This window comes from Emydura macquarii, unplaced genomic scaffold (assembly GCF_026122565.2).
Source record: "Emydura macquarii macquarii isolate MOO-44397 ecotype Brisbane River unplaced genomic scaffold, CSIRO-AGI_Emac_v2 contig_1045, whole genome shotgun sequence".
In the NCBI taxonomy this organism is placed as follows: Eukaryota; Metazoa; Chordata; order Testudines; family Chelidae; genus Emydura; species Emydura macquarii.
Window position 1 is genome coordinate 2,289,868 of NW_027131182.1, and position 18,165 is coordinate 2,308,032.

The 18,165-nt window shown below is 45.9% G+C and overlaps 1 protein-coding gene across 1 annotated transcript in view; it reads left to right on the top strand.

The window, feature by feature from the left end:
- The window catches only part of ARK2C (arkadia (RNF111) C-terminal like ring finger ubiquitin ligase 2C), a 91,694-nt gene that overhangs the window by 54,709 nt on the left and 18,820 nt on the right, over window positions 1–18,165 (top strand). Inside the window, exon 2 of the mRNA XM_067545632.1 lies at window positions 17,576–17,885. Within this exon, the coding sequence (XP_067401733.1) occupies window positions 17,576–17,885 (310 nt within the window). The remainder of the gene's footprint in view (window positions 1–17,575; window positions 17,886–18,165) is intronic.

The window sequence follows — 18,165 nt, forward strand, 5'->3', positions numbered from 1 at the left end:
AATACCTCTGTGGTCTGTATACCCCAGGATACATTCCTGTGGCTTCCACAGTCTTTTCTAAGCATATTATTTGAAAACAAAAACAAAAAAGAAAGTTCTTGTCACTTAGTCCCTTTGGAGGTTTAGTCCAGCTAATAATAATTAACAGAAAGAAATAAAAAAGACACAGTTGGCTTGGCTAGAATAGAAAGATAAACGGAATGGCCCAGAGGAAGAGAATTGTGGTTGATAAACTGAGTAGACATGAAGATCATAGGGGGGGACAGGGTATGAGCAGTATCCCTCCTATGTGGATGGGTCAAAGCAAGCTGGTTCCCATCAATACCCAGGCAGTTTTTGTAACATTTTATATGTAAATTGGAATGTTATGGATGAACTTTGGGGAAGCATTTGCCTTAAGTTCAGCAAAAGCTTTTTCATTGTTTTTATTCATTGGTTTGTTATGTACAGAATGATGTCATGCTGTAAACAGGAAACAGCTAGATTAAGTGTATAGGAGAGGGCGGCCAGACAGACAGAATGACTGAATGGTCGATGGCCAAATCTTCAAAACCAGCCTGCAGATTGGAGCACCCTAATTTGTGCATGTGTTTTGGGGGGAATTTGTTTGGGGGTATGGAGAATGTGGGTTGCTATACGAAGTTGACACTTGATTGAGCAAATCAAGTTTAGGGATGTGCAACAATGAGCTTGCCCAAAAAATTATGCATGCAAGTTTGGGTGCAGAAACTGGGGCTGTCCAGAAACACCTCACTGCAAGCATTGATTTAAAAGACCGAAGAATGCAGAGTGAGTGCATGCCACTGATAAAGCGGAGGAGGGGAAGAAAGTCAGGTCATTCATTTAAACATCTGCTGTTTCGGGGGCTGGGTAGCTCAGGGATTTAGTAACTTGATCTGGAATTTCTGAGTCTCTCTGTGGCTGCTTCAGACCCAGCCTATGTCAGGAGTGGCTCAAAGCTGTTGCCTTCTAATGGTAAAATGAATTGAGATTCTCAGTCCATAGTGAACAGGTGTCAGCATCAAAATCTGTAACCTGGCTGGAAGTCATCTCATCAGACACAGCCTGGACTGCATTGCATGGAGCCTGAACTATCTTTCAGCCTTGGGGATGGTTGTTAACTTTGAAACTTAAATAGACTCTCAGGGTGAAATGTTGGCTCTTTGAAGTCAGTGGCAAAAAGCCCAGTGACGTCAACAGGGCCAAAATTTCATCCTCGGATTAATATAAGAATGCAAGTTGCTGATCAGCAACAAATGCTGCTGTATCGATTTTCCATAGAGACAGGTTTAAGCGAAGTGTGCATTAGAGCTGGGGATGTGCATGTGCTAGCTGTGATGGAGTTAGTATGCTAAAAATAGAAATGGAGCTGCAGTGGGACGAGTGGCGGGAAGGGCAGTGACACACAGAATACCAGGAAATAATAAAAGTCCCTCCAGAATAAGATGCAGGTATATAAACTGGACCGTGGGAGTAGGCTTGCAGTGTTGCTGTATCTATTCTGTGGGTAAACAGATTTCAGCCTGTTGGATGGTACCTTTCCTGAATATTCAGTCCACTTTCTAAAACTCCCTTCTCTGAACAGCACGCCTGGGAAAATTTGTTACATCCACAAACAGAAAACTCTGTTAAGAAAGAGTTAATCTTCTTAGCGTGTTTCAAGGCAGTACAATTCAAAAGATCAGTTCCTCAGCTAATAAAAATCAACATAGTTCTCCTGAAGTCGCTGCAGTTATGCCCATTTCTCGCTGATAATGCTAGGAAGTCTGCAGATGAGCTGCTCCATTCTGTTAAAAACGGATGTAAAGGGCTGCACAAAGAGGGCCATTTGCGGTGCACAACGTGTATTGGTCCTACAAAACCTATGAACAATGCTGCATGTTCTTGAGCACCATCTACTGGCAACCTACTATTCATGGACTTTCAACATACAGTACCTAGATGGCTGTATACAGACTAACACGGCTACCCCTCTGGAATAGATTTGGTTTGAAACTGGAAATGACATTTTCTGGGAAATGTTGACATTTTATTTTGGAAGGGGGAATTATTACAAATTACAATGAAAAAAAAACCACATTCCAGAATCTCCTACAGAAAAATATTCCAAAAGATTCCAGGTGAGGACCAATGAAATGTTCTGAGTGATTTTATCTGAGCTTTAATATTATATTAGATATAGCATTACTATGATAGTAAATGAATATTTTACTATAAAATAAACAAAATTAATGTAAACATTTTATCATCGTCAAATCAAAATGTGACTGAAATTTTCATGGGAAAAGTAAGAAAATCAACATGTTCCTGTAGAACATTCTGACGTTGACAAAACTGTATTTTTTTGATGGAAACTGAGCTCATAATATTTTTCAGCCAGCAATGTATATACAGATGTCTCTTATGTAGAATCCTTGTAATAAGTTCCCCAGTGCCATATAACCCTTCATCACTTTCTCTCATTGTTCCCAATTTACACTGCTCAAAATTAACTTCATCCTTTGTCTAGATCTTCAATGGAAACATGCTGTGAGAGTTGACTGTCAGTTTTATATATTGTCTATTAAATACGTAATAAAGATTCTGAAAGGAATTGAATTCCCCCAGGACATTATGTTAGCGTTCTATATGTTCCATGGAGTACTGTGCTGGCCTGGTAGAATATTGTTATGCACGTCAATAGAATGATTGATTGGTTTGGTGTTAGGAACTATGTTGATTGTAGAGTGCCAGATCTCCACATTCACTTACAACTTTGTATTTGAACGCGATTAATCATGTCGTGTAGCAACGAATGTGTAGCCTTCTATAGTGTGTAATGAGGTAGCATGGCTTAGTTTTTAGAGTACTGGGAACGGGTCTTCTGTATATATAGTCTTGTGGTCATTTGCTGTTGTGCATTTTACACACATTTTTGGAAATTTTAGGGAACAGAATGATTTTGTATTGAGACCTGCCTGGACACAAGCATGTGCCTGTGTAGTGCTCAGTGCAAGGAATCAACTGTTCATTTCCAGGCCTTACCTCTCATCCACGTCCCTCGTAAACTGAGTGTACTTGATATAGAAGGTACTGAGGGTGATAAACATGAAACTCCTCCACTCCCTCCAATCTACAATCACTTTTCAGGGTAGAACTACATTTCAGTAACCATCGGAGGGCCAGCGGACCCTGCCCTTCATCCACACTTCCCATAGTTCATGTGGGACTATGTCTTCACTGTTAAAGCAGGAGACTGAGATTGACTTGCCTGGGACTTTCAGTGATTCCGTTTAGCTCGGTGGTCCAGAGTTTGCCAATCTGATACATGGGCATCGTACCTACTTCCCAGGGTAATATGAAGTTCAATGATTGCTTGCATAGCACAAGATAATAAATTGTGGGGCCAGAAGGATTAGATCATCTAGTCTGACCTCCGGCATAACACAGGCCAATGAATTTCACCCAGTTACCTGTGCATTGAGCCCAGTTACTCATATCTGACAAAAGCACCATCTTCCAGACAGGATGTGGTCTTGCATTGAAGATATCAAAAGATGGAGAATACGCCACTTCCTTTGATAGCTTTTTTCCAATGGTTAATTACCCTCACGATTAAAAATTTGTGCCTTTATTTCTAATTGACTTTGTCTGGCTTTAATATCCAGCCACTGATTCTTCTTATGCCTTTCTCTTTTAGAGGCCAGTTGCCATGTAAGTGCAAGGTGGTGGTGTTTCTCTTTGTGGCATAAGAGAAGCAGAAACCTACACTGTACTCCTTTACAAAGCAAACTGAGGCAAAATCTCTGGGTGGTGAGCGCCCACAACTAATGGGAGTTGTGTCTGGTTATGGCTCTGCAATAAGTTTGGTATTCACAATATGCTGCCATATATCCATTTTTCATGGATATTGGATTTTCCTGGTTGTTTTCATTTATTTATTTGGCACAGTTCTCAGAATTTCCTAAATGAAATGGCAATGCCGTTGTAAAAGGCACTGAAATCAAGACAGAACAATTTCCCATCCTATATATCTCCCTTACACCCCACATCTCCATATGTAGTGAATGTATTGAGTTTACTGTCTTGCAAATTGAAGGAAATGGACATATCAAAGACACAGCATCTGTGGTTATGGCCGGTCTGGGTATTTTTTTATGCAAAATAATCTCCCATTTCAGATCAGTGAATAAATTTGGGCTTCTTAAAAATAAGGCTACATTTAGAAATAGTTTGTAAAGGATTAATACACGACTAATGGATCTTATAAAATATCATTTATCAATAGTTACAGTTCAACAGATAAATAGACTGCTTGTAACATACCTGCTGATGTACTAATCACCATATATAACACATACCATTCAGATCTGACCTTCTAATATCCAGTAATCATTATTAATATGAATGTGTGATGTAATCGATATTAACGTATTAACCCTGTGTAAACTATTTATAAATAAAACCTTATATAAAATGTGAGCATTTCTAGGATAACAAACTCAAACTGGAATGAAATCACAATCTTTCATGGCTGCTGATTTACTAGTGTTACCGGGCAATAGTTCTATTTAAAGATTTCTTAGCTGCATGGCATCTCTGAATCAAACAGCCTTCAGAATACAGCCCTAATGACTGTAGCTGTGGGTGTCAGTCTTATCTGGGTTCATTTTTATTCATATATTTATTTATTTATTTTTTGGGGGGGGGGGGATTTTGAGCTGGAGCTGAAACAATAGCAAGTGGCCAATGTCAGGATATGAGGCAGATTTCTTTAGAGCTGCCAGCTCCCACCAGGTCCGCATCGCCGATCTGAGCAGCTTGTGAGAGACAAATGAAAATCTTTTGCAGCTCCAAAATCTGTCTGTGGCACCAGAAGCTGCCATTTCCCTCTCCCCGGTGATCTGACAGAGATGTATAAATAGAACTTCGACTCCCTCCACCCTTCCTCGCTACATTCATGCACACATATTCAGTGCTCTCTCTCTCACACACACCAGCTATTAATGCCTCTTTGCCCTAGCCTGGGCTCCTTCCCTATGGGGAAAATTCACATGCATCATGGGCAGTTTAACAATATAAAACAGATTTTTGTTTTTCTTTCAAATCATAGAATGGAAGGGACCTCGAAAGGTCATCTAGGCCAGTCCCCTACACTTATGGCAGGACCAAGCATTATCTAGACCATCTCTGACAGGTGTTTGTCTAACTTGTTCTTGAAAATCTCCAGTGATGGAGATTCCACAACCTCCCTAGGCAATTTACTCCAGTGCTTAATTACCTGAAAGTTAGGAAGTGTTTCCTAATGTCCAGCTTAAACCTCCCTTGCTGCAATTTAAATCCATTGCTTCTTGTCCTATGCTCAGAGGCTAAGAAGAGCAATTTTTCTCCTTCCTCCTTGTAACACCAACTTATACACTTGAAAACTGGTATTATTTCCGTCCCCACCCAGTCTTCTCTTCTCCAGATTAACAAACCCAGTCTTTTAAATCTTCTATCACAGGATGTGTTTTTTATACCTTTAATCATTTTTGTTTCTCTTCTCTGGACTTTCTCCAATTTGTCCACATCTTTCCTGAAATCTGGTGCTCAGAACTGGATACAATACTCCAGCTGAGGCCTAATCAGTGCAGACTAGAGCAGAAGAATTATGTCTCGTGTGTTGCTTATAGCACTCCTGCTAATACATCCCGGAATCATGTTTGCTTTTGCAAGTGTTACACTGTTGACTCATATTTAGCTTCTGATCCACTATGACCTCCAGATCCCTTTCTGCAGTGCTCTTTCCTGGGGAGTCATTTCCCATTTTGTTTGTCTGCAACTGATGGTTCTTTCCTAAGTAGAGTGCTTTGCATTTGTTCTTATTACATTTCATTCTATTTACTTCAGGCCATTTCTCCAGTTTGCCCAAATCATTTTGAATTTTAATCCTATCCTCCAAAGCACTTGTAACCCCTCCCAGTTTGGTATCATCTGCACACTTTATAGGTGTACTCTCTATGCCATTATCTGAATCATTGATGAAGATATTGAACAGAACCAGATCCAGAACTGATCCCTGCGGGACCCCACTCAATATGCCCTTCCAACTTGACTGTGACCCAGCTGCAGTACTCCTTGGGCTGCATCTGTCAGAACCTCTTTGGGATGCCTAGTTTCAATAAAGACGAAGGGCCTGATCCTGAAACTGTTACTCACATGAGTAGCCCTCCTCAGAGTAGCCCCATTGTTTTCAAAAGAATTACTCACCTGGGGAAATCTTTCTTATTTTGGGACTTCTTTTCTTTCTGTAAAGCTTAAAACATGCACGTCTGTGTTGTGAATATTAGCTAGAGATTTTTGCATCACAAGCGCTGTAGAGGTTTGTTTTGTTTTGTTTTTTGACATGCACATTATTGATCCCAGGATTTTATGGACACCCTTGGATGGAATATTGGTGCATGGTAATACACCACTTCCGCGAGCTGTCCCATTGGAGTCACAGGCTCATTCTGCCCCCTGGTTATTGCAGCATAATTAGGGATCCTATGGAAATAGCTGATCTCGCAAATGATAATTTGTAAAACATTGAGAATGTAGCTCAAACTATCCCCTGAAAAATGATGAGTTTCAATTTGTTTCAATGGATAGTTAATCTTCACTGAAAGAACAATTTTAAAGAATATTTTTATGGCAATTCTTGTGATAATCACCAGTGCTTACAGACAGGCAGAGTGAACTGGGACTCAGGAGACCTGGCTTCTGTTCCCAGCTCTGTCACTGACCTATTGCATGACCTTGGGCAAGGTACTTCGCTGTTGTGTGCCTCAGTGTCCCCATCTGTAAAATGGAGGTAATGATGCTCCTGTGTAAGGTGCTGTCAGCTCTACTGATGAAAATCACTGTATACAAGCTACATATTAGGTGGGAAATGAGTTGCCCAGAATAATCTTTCCTAGGTGTCAACACACGGGCCCACGTTACTGAATTCAACAAGGTCCAAAACAGATCTATATCTCTGGTGCCACTTGCAAACCTTCATCCTACAATGCTTTGATTGCATTACCATGGACTCTGAGGACTTTTCTGGGAAAATTCCTCCCCTTGCTGGTTTTCGAGTAACTTACAGAGATGGTCAAAATTTCTACACTTTGAAAAAATGTTAACTTTTGATGAGAATCAGGAAGGAAAGTTGTTTCCTCCCTCCCTTCCTCCCTCCTGCCAAACTTCATGAATTTTCCCCAGTGTGTTTCAATCAGCGCTAATCCTTTCCAGAATGAAAAGGTGGAAATTCTCATTCTCACAAGCCTCCAGAGAGATGGGGATCCTCAACCACTGCAATTAACCCAGGCCTTTGTGTTGCCTCTTATCGCTCCGAAGACAAATTTGTGAGACTTGAGCAATTTTTTTCCCTCCCTGTGTGGAAAGAATGTGTTTCGTTATACAGAGTCTCCATGGAATATGGACGAATACATGGACTGAAGCCTGCAACCCCTTACTCACCTGAGTAATCACATTGACTTCAGTGAGTGAAGGGTTGTTGACATTATTGATCAAAGAATCTCAAAGTGCTTCGTAAACATCCATTAATCAATCCCCTCAGCGGCCTTCTTAGTTAAGTATTTCTTTGTTTTACAGGTAAGGAAACTGAGGCACAGAGCAACTAAGTTACTTGCCTATGGGACATACAGTGAATCAATGTCAGGGCCAGGGATACAGTCCAGAATTCCTCACTCCCAAGCCTGTGTTTTAACCATTAGAAACTGCCTTTCATGGCTGTGTCGCTATGACACTTGCTTTGTACCAAAATGCATGACAGGGAAAGGAGCAGAGTAAAATCAGACACTTCTCAATTTATTTTGCAACAAAACGAATCCTTAGCACTGTTGTTCAATGGCAACTGCAGGTGTTTAGCTTCTGGGCTAGCCGCTCTCAGGAAACATACAGCACCAGCCTGAAGAGCAGCATTGGAGAGCAGCTCTGTGTCAGATCCTCGGTGTAGTCAGCAATGCCATAATCTGAGTGTAAACGTTTGTCGGTGAAGTGGTGGGGGGGAAGCCAAATGAAGTGAAATAATTCGTTAGCAGTACTCAGATTTTGCACTAATTTAATTTAATGAAGTGCTGGGTTTTTTTTCCCTCCAAATATCTTCAAATTCCTTAAGTTGACCTTGGCTTGGGGATCGTAGCTGGAACAAGACCTGATTCATTTGTTGTTGGTGTTTCTGTGGTTATCTTATTGCTCTGCACCTTCCATCTAGGGAGCTCAAAGCACGATACTAGGATTTGTGAATACATCTCCCCCTCCCTCAGGCAGGGAAGTATCATTATCCCCATTTCACAGGAGGAGAAAGAGAGGCATGGAGAAGGTGGTCAGCTTGCCTAAACCTAGATTCACATGGGCCTATGTGACAGCGCAAGGGAATACAAATTTCCCTTATGCCCAGATCTTGCATCCAGGCATGCAGGAATAAGCTGAGCGATCTGACCGCTTTGTGGAGCAGGGTGGTTGGGAGTGGCAAAGAATGGGTGGAGCTTTGGTTTCACCCCTCAGACTCACCAGCTGGAGTAGCTGCATGTGCAGGGTAGGTAGTAACTTGTTAAAGGCCAGCTGTACATGACGATTCCCTCCAGGGAGCTAGGAGGAAGAAGGGGAAGAGTTGATGTAGGGCGTGGGAGTCTCTAAGGCAGAGTACGTGCAGGGACGTCTAACCCAGTGTATGTCCCACCCTTTGCTCAGGGCTGCACCCAAAGTCACAATGTCTTCCACAGCGAACCGGGGGCAGAGTTGGGAACAGAACCCTGCTTTCCTGTCGCCCACCCATGCTATAATCACTGGCCCCACAGCCACAAAAGGATTGAATGACCTAATTCCCACGTTAGGCACCTAAGCCAAAATTTAGGTACCACTGAGATCCTCAAAAGCCCCACTAAGCTGCCGCCAAGCTCCGGGGCACCTGAATCCCTCAGCGCCTAAATTTTTGCCGTAAAAGTTGCCTCAGTGTCTGTCGCTGGACATGGTCACAACACCTCACTTTAGGCACCTATCTCACACGCAAGGTAATGTCTACCCTGTAGTTAAACACCCATGGTTGGCCTGGGCCAGCTGACTTGGGATCATGGGGCTGAAAAAACTGCACTGTAGATGTGTGGGCTGGGGCTGGAGCCTGGGACCCCCCACACGTGGGATGTCCCAGAGCTCGGGTTCCGGCCTGATCCTAAATGTCTACACTGCACAGCCCCGTAGGCCAAGCCCTGCAAGCCTGAGTCGGCTGACATGGGCCAGCTGCGAGTGTTTAATTGCAGTGTAGACATGCCCTAAAGGCCCCAGTGGGATCCTCAAACCAGGTGGAGATAGGCAACATCCAGCTTGCCTGTGGGGCCCAGTCTAACAGGTGTTCCTAACACATGCCTAACTCCAGGCAAAACGGCAGGGGGAGAGCAGGCCTGTGCCATAACCCCTAGCCTGGTGGTGATGGTACTCACTGGGGAGGAAGGAGATCCTGGTTCAATTCCCTCTCCACCTAATAAGGCAAAGGGATTTGAATGTGGGTCTCCCACCTCTCCGGTGAGTGGTATGGCCAGTGGACTAGGGGATATTCTTTCGTGGGCCCCTCTGTTGAAGCTGCTCCATTGTGTATAAATCATTCAATACGCCTTGGCTCTGTGAGCGTGACTGTATAGTGCAGGGGTGAGGGTATTCCCCTCATGACTGCTAATAAAGGTATTAAATACGCCCGGGCCATGGAATTCTGTGGGGCAGCCAGCCGTATAATGGAGCTGCTCCAGGCAGTTAAGGAGTGTTCCCATCTTAGCAGCGTCTCGGCTTCTGGCTGACTGGTTTTGTGAGGCTACCTGACACTTGTTTTTAGATTAAATAAAAGGGGCGGATCCAATACCTCACCCCCATCTCAAGTGGCCTGGTGCTTCCAGTCCAACTGGATGTAAGAAAATCTGCTCTAGTGTGATTTCCCCCCACCACCACACACACACACACACTGCTTTTGACTGTCTGCCATAGGTTCTCACATGGGCCCCATGGCTCTAGTATCTGAGCACCTCCCGACTGTCAAAGTGGGTAGCCTCACAACACCCCGGTGAGGCTGTCCTCTCCTCTGGAAAGGTTGAAAACGAAGCACAGAGAGCTGCAGTTCCAGCTCCTCCATGGTCCTTGGACCTGCTCAGCTCAGCGGTGCAAGGCCTGACCCTGGGCGCCTGCTGCCCCGTGGGAACCTCAGCGCCGAGCTAGGCACCCAGGCAGGCACCATGTACGAGGCATGGGGAGAACCAAGCACCTCAGGAAGGGATCCTGGGAACCAGCCCGCTGAGCCAGGGGCGGCCTAAGCAAGCCAGGAGTGCAATGCCGAGGAGAGGAGCTTTCCTGCCTCAGTGGCTAACACGGTGCATCTGGCAGGAGGGCCAGAGATAGGCGTCTCCGTCTGCTTGGGATCCTCGAGAGCGAATCCTGTCCTGGAGTTCGGGACTTAAGCCATGCCAGCCACTTCGGTAGCCCATGCCCTGGCAGGTGAAACCGCCTCTGTCTGTGCCCTTTGCCCACGCTCAATGCCTCTTACACTGGCCCTGCGTTTTCCTGTTCCCCCGGCCGTTGTGCTGCCCCCCACCTACAGGTGGCCTCCATCCAGCCCTGCTGCTTCAGGATCTGACAGGTTTCAGGTGTTTGGCACCCGCAGAGCACCCCTACAGGATCGGGTCCCGCTGCTGAGACAGGCGTTGCCCTGCCTACTTGGAGAATCCTGCTCCGGGGCCTCTGGGGCTTTGGCTTGAGCCAGGGCTTGGTGCAGGTCGTTAGCTGTGGTGTGGTGCCAGCGCTTAGGTGGCTTTGCAAATGCCCACGGGCAGGAACTTAGGTGCCTAGGGGACTTAGGCACTTATCGTGTTAGCAGGCAGCTGAGCCGTGGTTTAGGCTCTGGCTATACTCTGACTGCAGCACCTACGGCGCTGGAGCTGTGCTGCTGTAGGGCCGTTATGTGGCCACTTCCTACAGCAACGGCAGGGGCTTTTCTGCTGCTGTAGGCCATCTGCCCCCCTCAGCGGCAGTAGCCAGGTCAAAGGAAGCCGTCTTCTGTCGAACAAGTGCGTCCCCACGGGGGGTTAGGAGGACATAACTATGGTGCTGGGTGGTGTGAAATTCACACCTCGGACTGCCCTAACTATATTCACCGAACCTTTAAGAGCAGATCAGGCCTCAGTTTGCAGCAAGCTGGGGGGTCAAGCTACCCTGCACTAGCATGCCCTGCACTAAGGCCATGTCTACACTAGCGAGCTGACAGCTGTATCGACGCCGCTGTGAGATCGCCTGCGCAGCCGCTCCATGCTGACAGGAGGGAGCTCTCCCATCGACATCATAAAACCACCTCAACGAGGGGCGGCAGCAGGAGAAGCTCTCCCCCCAACCTAGCACTGGGCACCCTGCCGCTTATGCTGGAGGAGCTGATGTCCCTCGGGGTGTGTTTTTTTCCACACCCCCGTGCGACATAAGTTTACCGGCGTGAGTGGTAGTGCAGGCCTGGCCTCAGTGTCTGTCTGGACCTCGCTGCTGTCTCCTAGTGCACTTTGATCTGCTCCGCTTTGAAACAGGGGTAGCTCAAAGCACGCTAGGATCCTTTTCGTGCATGGAGTAGGGTTGGCACGGACAGTTAGTGCTAAGCAGGCTAATGCAGGGTAGATTTACACCCCAGCTTGCTGCCAAAGAAGGGCTTGTTTAGACAAGCCCTTAGCCTACTGCTATAACCGCTGGACTATTCTTCCTCTCTGCCGATCTTTGGGATAAGCAGTTAGATTCAGGGCTGGTTTTCTGAGCCGCGCCAAACCTTTGTGTTTGGTCCATTCTACATCAGCCTGCACTAGCACAGCGTGAAAGGTTTCAGTGCGGGTGTAACTCGGGGCGGGATGTAGCATGCGATCTGATGCTGGAAAGGGTGCGTTAGGAAACACGGAGGACTTTGTGACAAGCCCTGAGTCAGTGCAGAATGACTGGGCGACTGAATGTGGTGTGATCAATCTCAAAGGGAAGGGCAGGAAATGAAGGGGAGAAGATAGCGAGTCGAACCATTGCGCTCACAAGCGACAGACAGGCAGGACAATTTTAGGCAGGCCTAGCCCCAGAGATTTCTGATCCCTAATTATCTGGAACGTCCTTTTGCAGCTCAAAGACATCAAAGAAAAGGTAGAGGTTCCAATGTAGGGCGGCACACAAATAAACTGAACAGATTGAGGGGTTGTCCCGGTGACTTCTGAATCCACCCAGCTGGCAGAGAAAGGTGGGGCACATGCTGTTTTTCCAGATTTGCTTCAGGTCAAAAGCCCTCCGCAGCAGCCGCACTTCATCACTTGATGGTCTAATGTACGGAGCTGATAAGAGCTGCGTTACTGTACCAGCAGGAGCTCTCTTACCCAGCTCATCCGGAGAGTGGAGAATAAGGACGTGATCCGAAGGCCATTGAATCAATGGGAGTCTTTCAATTGACTTCCTGCAGTAAGAAAGCAGCTATTAATGCAGAGACCAGTCCTTTACGCTAAGAGCTGGTCACTTTCTCACTGGGAAGCTCTTTGCTTACCTGTCAGGAGATCAAAGTGCATTCATGGAAAAATAAAGTCTATTGTGGTTGGGCCATTCAGGTGCTCAGCTCTCCCATTCACAGGAAGATAGAAACTTGAGGCCCTTTGTGACTTGACACAGGCAGAAACTGAATCTCCATCTCCTCTCTTTAATTCTAGAAGGACATTTCCTTTTTGCAAATTCCTGCTGCAGGCGGGTTATGCAGAGCATGGCACATGAAGAATGCAATTAGTGGCTTTTGAATTTGATGCGCACATTTCCAGCGTAATCATCTTTGCAGTAGAAATCTCCTACAAACTCAACAGCTGCTCTGAAAAGTGAAAATGGCACTCCCATTGACAAACATTGAGCCAGCGTGGCGTCTCTGGACAGATCTTTAGCTATAGATTTCTCTCTGCTGTGCCAGATATTACTCTAAACGAAGGAGTCTTGAAATAAATGGATCAAGTTCTCGTTTGACCCAGAGTCTCTCATGGGCAATGACTTTATGTTCACATGCAAATCTGATCTGGGACTGAAATGTGGGCTGAGCGAAAGAAAAAGTAAATGTTACTGGAGTGAATGCTACAGGGTCTCTGTATTTTACTCTGAGAAAACTTCCATTAAGTTCAGTAAAGGAATGGTACTGCAAGGCCAGAATCTGATCTCAGTTACAACGGGGTAAATCCAGGATAATTCTGTTTTATTGATGTCAGTGGGGGTACTCTGGATTTTCCCTCATTAACAGATTTCATCCTGTGTGATTTTCAGTAACTATTTGCTATTTGTGATGCGTGGTTGGTCTGTTGCTTTGTACTGATATTGATTCTGATTCAGTCTGGATGACCACAACAGAAAGAGGGAGGTGACAGTGCTAAAACTTTCTTTGAAGCCATAGGCCTGCAGATGTATTTCACATAGCTTCTACCTTTCCTCAGACATCCTCCCAAGCAAACACACATCGCTTGTCAAAAAGGAACAAAACAAGTTTGTGGCTTTTATCTCAACAAATGTTCCCCAATGCAGCTAACCAATATTGGCCCAGGTCTAATGGAGGGTATCTTCATCAGAGATGAAAATGCATAGCATAATATTCTGCACCAAAGCAGTGAGACGCTTTTGCAATGGAACCCCCAAGCTGTGGGCAAATCATCCAGTTTCATTAGACTCCAAAGGTGTGAATGTCGTCATTCAACCCGTTCTAGTGAGTGAGCTCATCAGAAGCCGTGTATGATCAAAACAACAAGAGTTCTGTGGTACCTTAAAGACTAACCAATTTATATGGGCATAAGCTTTCGTGGGCAGAAACCCACTTCGTCAGCTACATGCTTCCTCTTTCATGCATCTGATGAAGTGGGTTTCTGCCCACGAAAGCTCGTGCCCAAATAAATGTATTAGTCTTTAAGGTGCCACAGAACTCTCGTTGTTTTGCTGGAAACAGACTAACACGGCTACCCCTCTGGAACTGTGTATGTCCAGGGTATCAAAGGAATTGTTCAGAAGTTGGTGGTTTGTGGGGTCAATCAATTGGTTTAGGTGTGTCCACACAGTGGGCTAGTGCACTAAAAATACTGCAGTGTAGCCAGGGTAACACAGGCAGCATGCGGTGCCCATGGTATTCTGGCTACACTACATTATTTTTAACACAGGGTTCAGGTGCATTTGTATTGGGGCAGCTTCTCACCTGCTGCTCATGCTCCCCCCATGACACGACTGTTTTTAGTGTGCCAGCTGGATGAGAGCTATCGCACGTATGTCTAGGCGAGTTGGGAATCACAGTCCCATCTGCAAGTGTAGACGTCTCCATAGTCTCGATCGGCCTGTGTTTACGGACCTTCCTCTCCATTTGAAACCACCAGCTTGTTGCTTGGTTTCAGGACAAATTCCTGCAAAACCACAACTTTCAGACCTGTCCACTCTATAATTTTTCCACCACTCCTGAGGAATAGACGTCTAAACTGCTTTGCCTTTGTCTGACCCCAAACACTGCCCTGCATATGAAGACCCTGCTTTCTGGGGGAGTCTGGAGCCACTTCTGTGCTTTGCAGATTAGGCTCAACTTTACTGGGAACCGGACTGCCAGCTTGGGGCAGGCGCCGTGTCTTTGTATTCAAAGCCCCACGCTAATTGTTGGCGCCCTGACAATAAATAATGTGGTCTTCTGAAGACCATAACATCGTCCCAAGTTCACTCCAAACCGGACCTTGCTTCCCTCAAATGGCATCCAAGCCTGGTCAAAGATTTGAGGTTGTAAAAAAACGTCAACTTGGGTAAATTCCCTGGGTTTTTTGGCTCCCTTGTGAACCTTGTTCTAGTTGCAGGGTCACGTTTTCTGGAGTCCAATATACAGTGAGCATGTAATGAACAAAGCATTCAAAAGCAACCTCCGCTTATCTCCGATGTGCACACTGTATGGAGAGCTGGCTGTCTCCAGGCCGGGGGCTGTAGGAAATAGATTAACTGGATCTCTCTCAGAGGAGTTCTGAAAGGAGAGTTTTGTCTAGCAAGAATAGTGATTGTATTTTCCAGAGATAGGTGGGTGTCTATTTAAATACCTCTTGAGAAGCAATCCTCTTTTGCACACAAATGGGGTGTGGATGGCTGGCGGTGGAGTGAATGATGCTAATGACTTGTAATAAGAAGTGATCTTGGTCCAGTGCTCAACAGTGCACTAGATGCATGGCCCCATGTTGAGTGTGTTTGGAGATGCACCATCTTGAGAGAGCTCCTGAAGAAATGCTGGGCCTCAGGAAGCAGAATTTCTCCAGGAGCTTCCAACGCACTGTGATTGCTGATACACCCTATCAGAGGGAGCAGTATGCTATCCCCATAACTGCGGCTCCACCTCCACCCCTCTCTGCACCCAAAGGGGTCACAGAAGGAGAAATCCCTATGTTCTACTGATCACAGGGACTGTATTGCCTGGAGTGTGGAGATCTGAGCATAGTCTGCAGCTCAGCGTGCAGTGCCTATACACCCATGTCAGGGCCTGTCTCAGTGTGGTGCATAGTGAAATCTGTCTTCCTGTGGGGGCAAAATTAGAGTGGAGAGTGGTAAAGAACTGTAGTGAGGTGCTGCATGCCCTCTGAACCCTTCACTTGTCATGGGTTTGCCAAAGGGTTGCTGATTCATTACCTGGGTGCTAGCTGTGGCTCTGCCAGCAGCTTTCTGTGCGGCTCTGGGCAAGTCACTTAACTTCGATATGCCTCATTTTACCTGTCTGTAAAGTGAAGCTGATCCCTCCAACCGCAAGTATTAAAATATGAGTCAAGCCGTAAAAATGATAAGACTCTAAAAAAATGAGAAATCTGGGGTTCTTTTTCTTTGCTTTCTGTGTTCTGAGCCTTTTGGGTGTACTTGAATCACATCCTGAGGGTTTTAAGATGTGATTTTCATGAAATAACTTGACTCTAGGAGACAGGGCTTGACAAAAAGTAGTAGCGAAGTTGAAGGAAAAATGTGGGTAAAATGAGTTTGTCATGTCTCGTTAGGGGAATATGGAGTTCAGTTTATCCACGTCTTTTTTATACCACTGAGGAAAAACACTAAATACCATGAGATTTTTGATAAAATCATAAGAGTTGGCAGCAGGGGTCATACCACCTACTTACTCAGGGGTGTCGTGAGGCCAGGTTAATTTAATGTTTGAGATGCTGTGATGGAAAGCACCACAGAAGTGCAAATGATTATTATTTGTCTCTGATACATATATGGCCCCCGTCACAGTAGTCTCTGAGCATCTCACAATATTTAATGCGTTTATCCTCAGAAAACCCCTGTGATGTAGGGAAATGCTATAATCCCCATTTTACAGATGGGGACTGAGGCACAGGGAAATTTAGGGATTGTCCACATGGAACTTTAGTGTGGAGCATTCCAGGGTGTGAATCTCCAGTGCACTAGCTTACCGCTCAGTAATCTCCAATGCGGACACTGATACCGCACGCTAGCAGTTCTGTAGTGAATTTCTACGTGCTCCGACACCCAATGCAGTGTAGATTAATGCTCTAGCTTGTTGTGCACTAACATCCCATGTAGACAGGTTCAGAGTGACTTGCTCAAGGTGACATGGGAAGTCTGTGGCAGAGGCGGGAATGGAACTCCGGTATCCCTTGGCCCATTACGAGCACCAGCTGGGGTCTGGGTGAGTAAGAGGGACATGGGCCTGTAGCTGGTAGCGCCTGGTTTATTGTTAGTTTAAGAAAAATGTTGCTGACCTTCCCAAGAGGCTATATGAGAACTGGGCCTCCTAAGATGAAACAAACAAGCTAGATGGCTTTGGTATAAGGTTTGACTTGGGCTGAACAGAAGAGATGGCCCGACAGGATAAGAGATTCTACATTTTTGGCTTTCATCTGTACTAGAAAACTTATCCTAATAAACCTATGCGGTTTATTAGAAAGACTCATCTGGGAGTATGATACACCCTAAGCATAAGCAGTTTGTATGATGATATTGCTGTCTTTTACTACCTGCGGATGTTTTTTAGTGGGTGTGTAGCATACCTGTTCAATCCCTAGAATGACAGACAAGAGGGCAGCTGTTATGAATGCAAAAGTCCTAAGGAAATAGGTATTAATGTCCTGGATCAGACCAATGGACCACAGAGTCCAGGATCTTGTCTCTGATAGCACCCAATGCAAGATGCTTTAGGAAACGGTGTAAACCTCCACCCTGGACAATGATGGCAAAGGGGGATACACAACATTTCTTCCGAACTCCTGTGAGTGTGTGGGTGGCTTATGTGGCTTATGTGCGAAAGCAGGAGGCTTTATAGCCATTCAAGATTTCATGTCTGGTTTAATGCAGCTATCCAGCTTGTGCAGACATAATGCAAGAGCAGGTTTTTGCGGTGGCGTGTTGGGGAATGTGGTCACAAGCATACAGCTGGCTTTGATCACTAATGCTAAGAGATGGGAGACATCTATTAGGCTGTCTGATCTATTCCCCCGCCTCCCCGGGCATTGTGCCGGATGGGTTATTCTACAGGAAGTTCTACTGCACAGCTGTGGGAGCTGTATTTGCATAGCTCTGTGATGGACGTGCTTTTCTTTTGCAGGTGCTCCTTTTCAAAGGTCCCAGCATCCTCATGCTACCTCCTGCCGGCACTTCCATCTGGGCCCCCAACCTCAGATCTCAGCTGACTTCCCTCTCCCTCACCCTGTCCAGCCACAGCCAGGGCTGAGCCCCCACATGGCGACAGCTCACCAGCATAACGGCCCGCTGCACCAGCCCCTCCCACCTCTGCCAGCCCTGCCCTTTCAGGATGTGACGGGACCCTCCTTCCTACCTCAGGCGCTACACCAGCAATACCTCCTCCAGCAGCAGCTCCTCGAAGCCCAGCATCGCAGGCTCATGCCTCATCCCAGGTGAGTTACCTGTCTGCCAAGAAATCGGGCAGCCAGCTGCAAGCAGAACACTAACCCAGCCCAGCCGGCCCATGGCTCCCAAGGGCGATGGCTCGTCTTCTGTGGGCGCCATAATAATACAAACTCAGCCCAAGGGTAGCTGGGGCCGACTCTCAGTGTTGTCAATAGAGCTCACACTCATTTAAAGCAGGGCTGAATTTGGCTTTGTGTCCTGTTCCAGGAACGCACTAATACAAAGTGGCTGATGTCAAAGTTGATGCGTCTAGTTGGAAGACAGAGG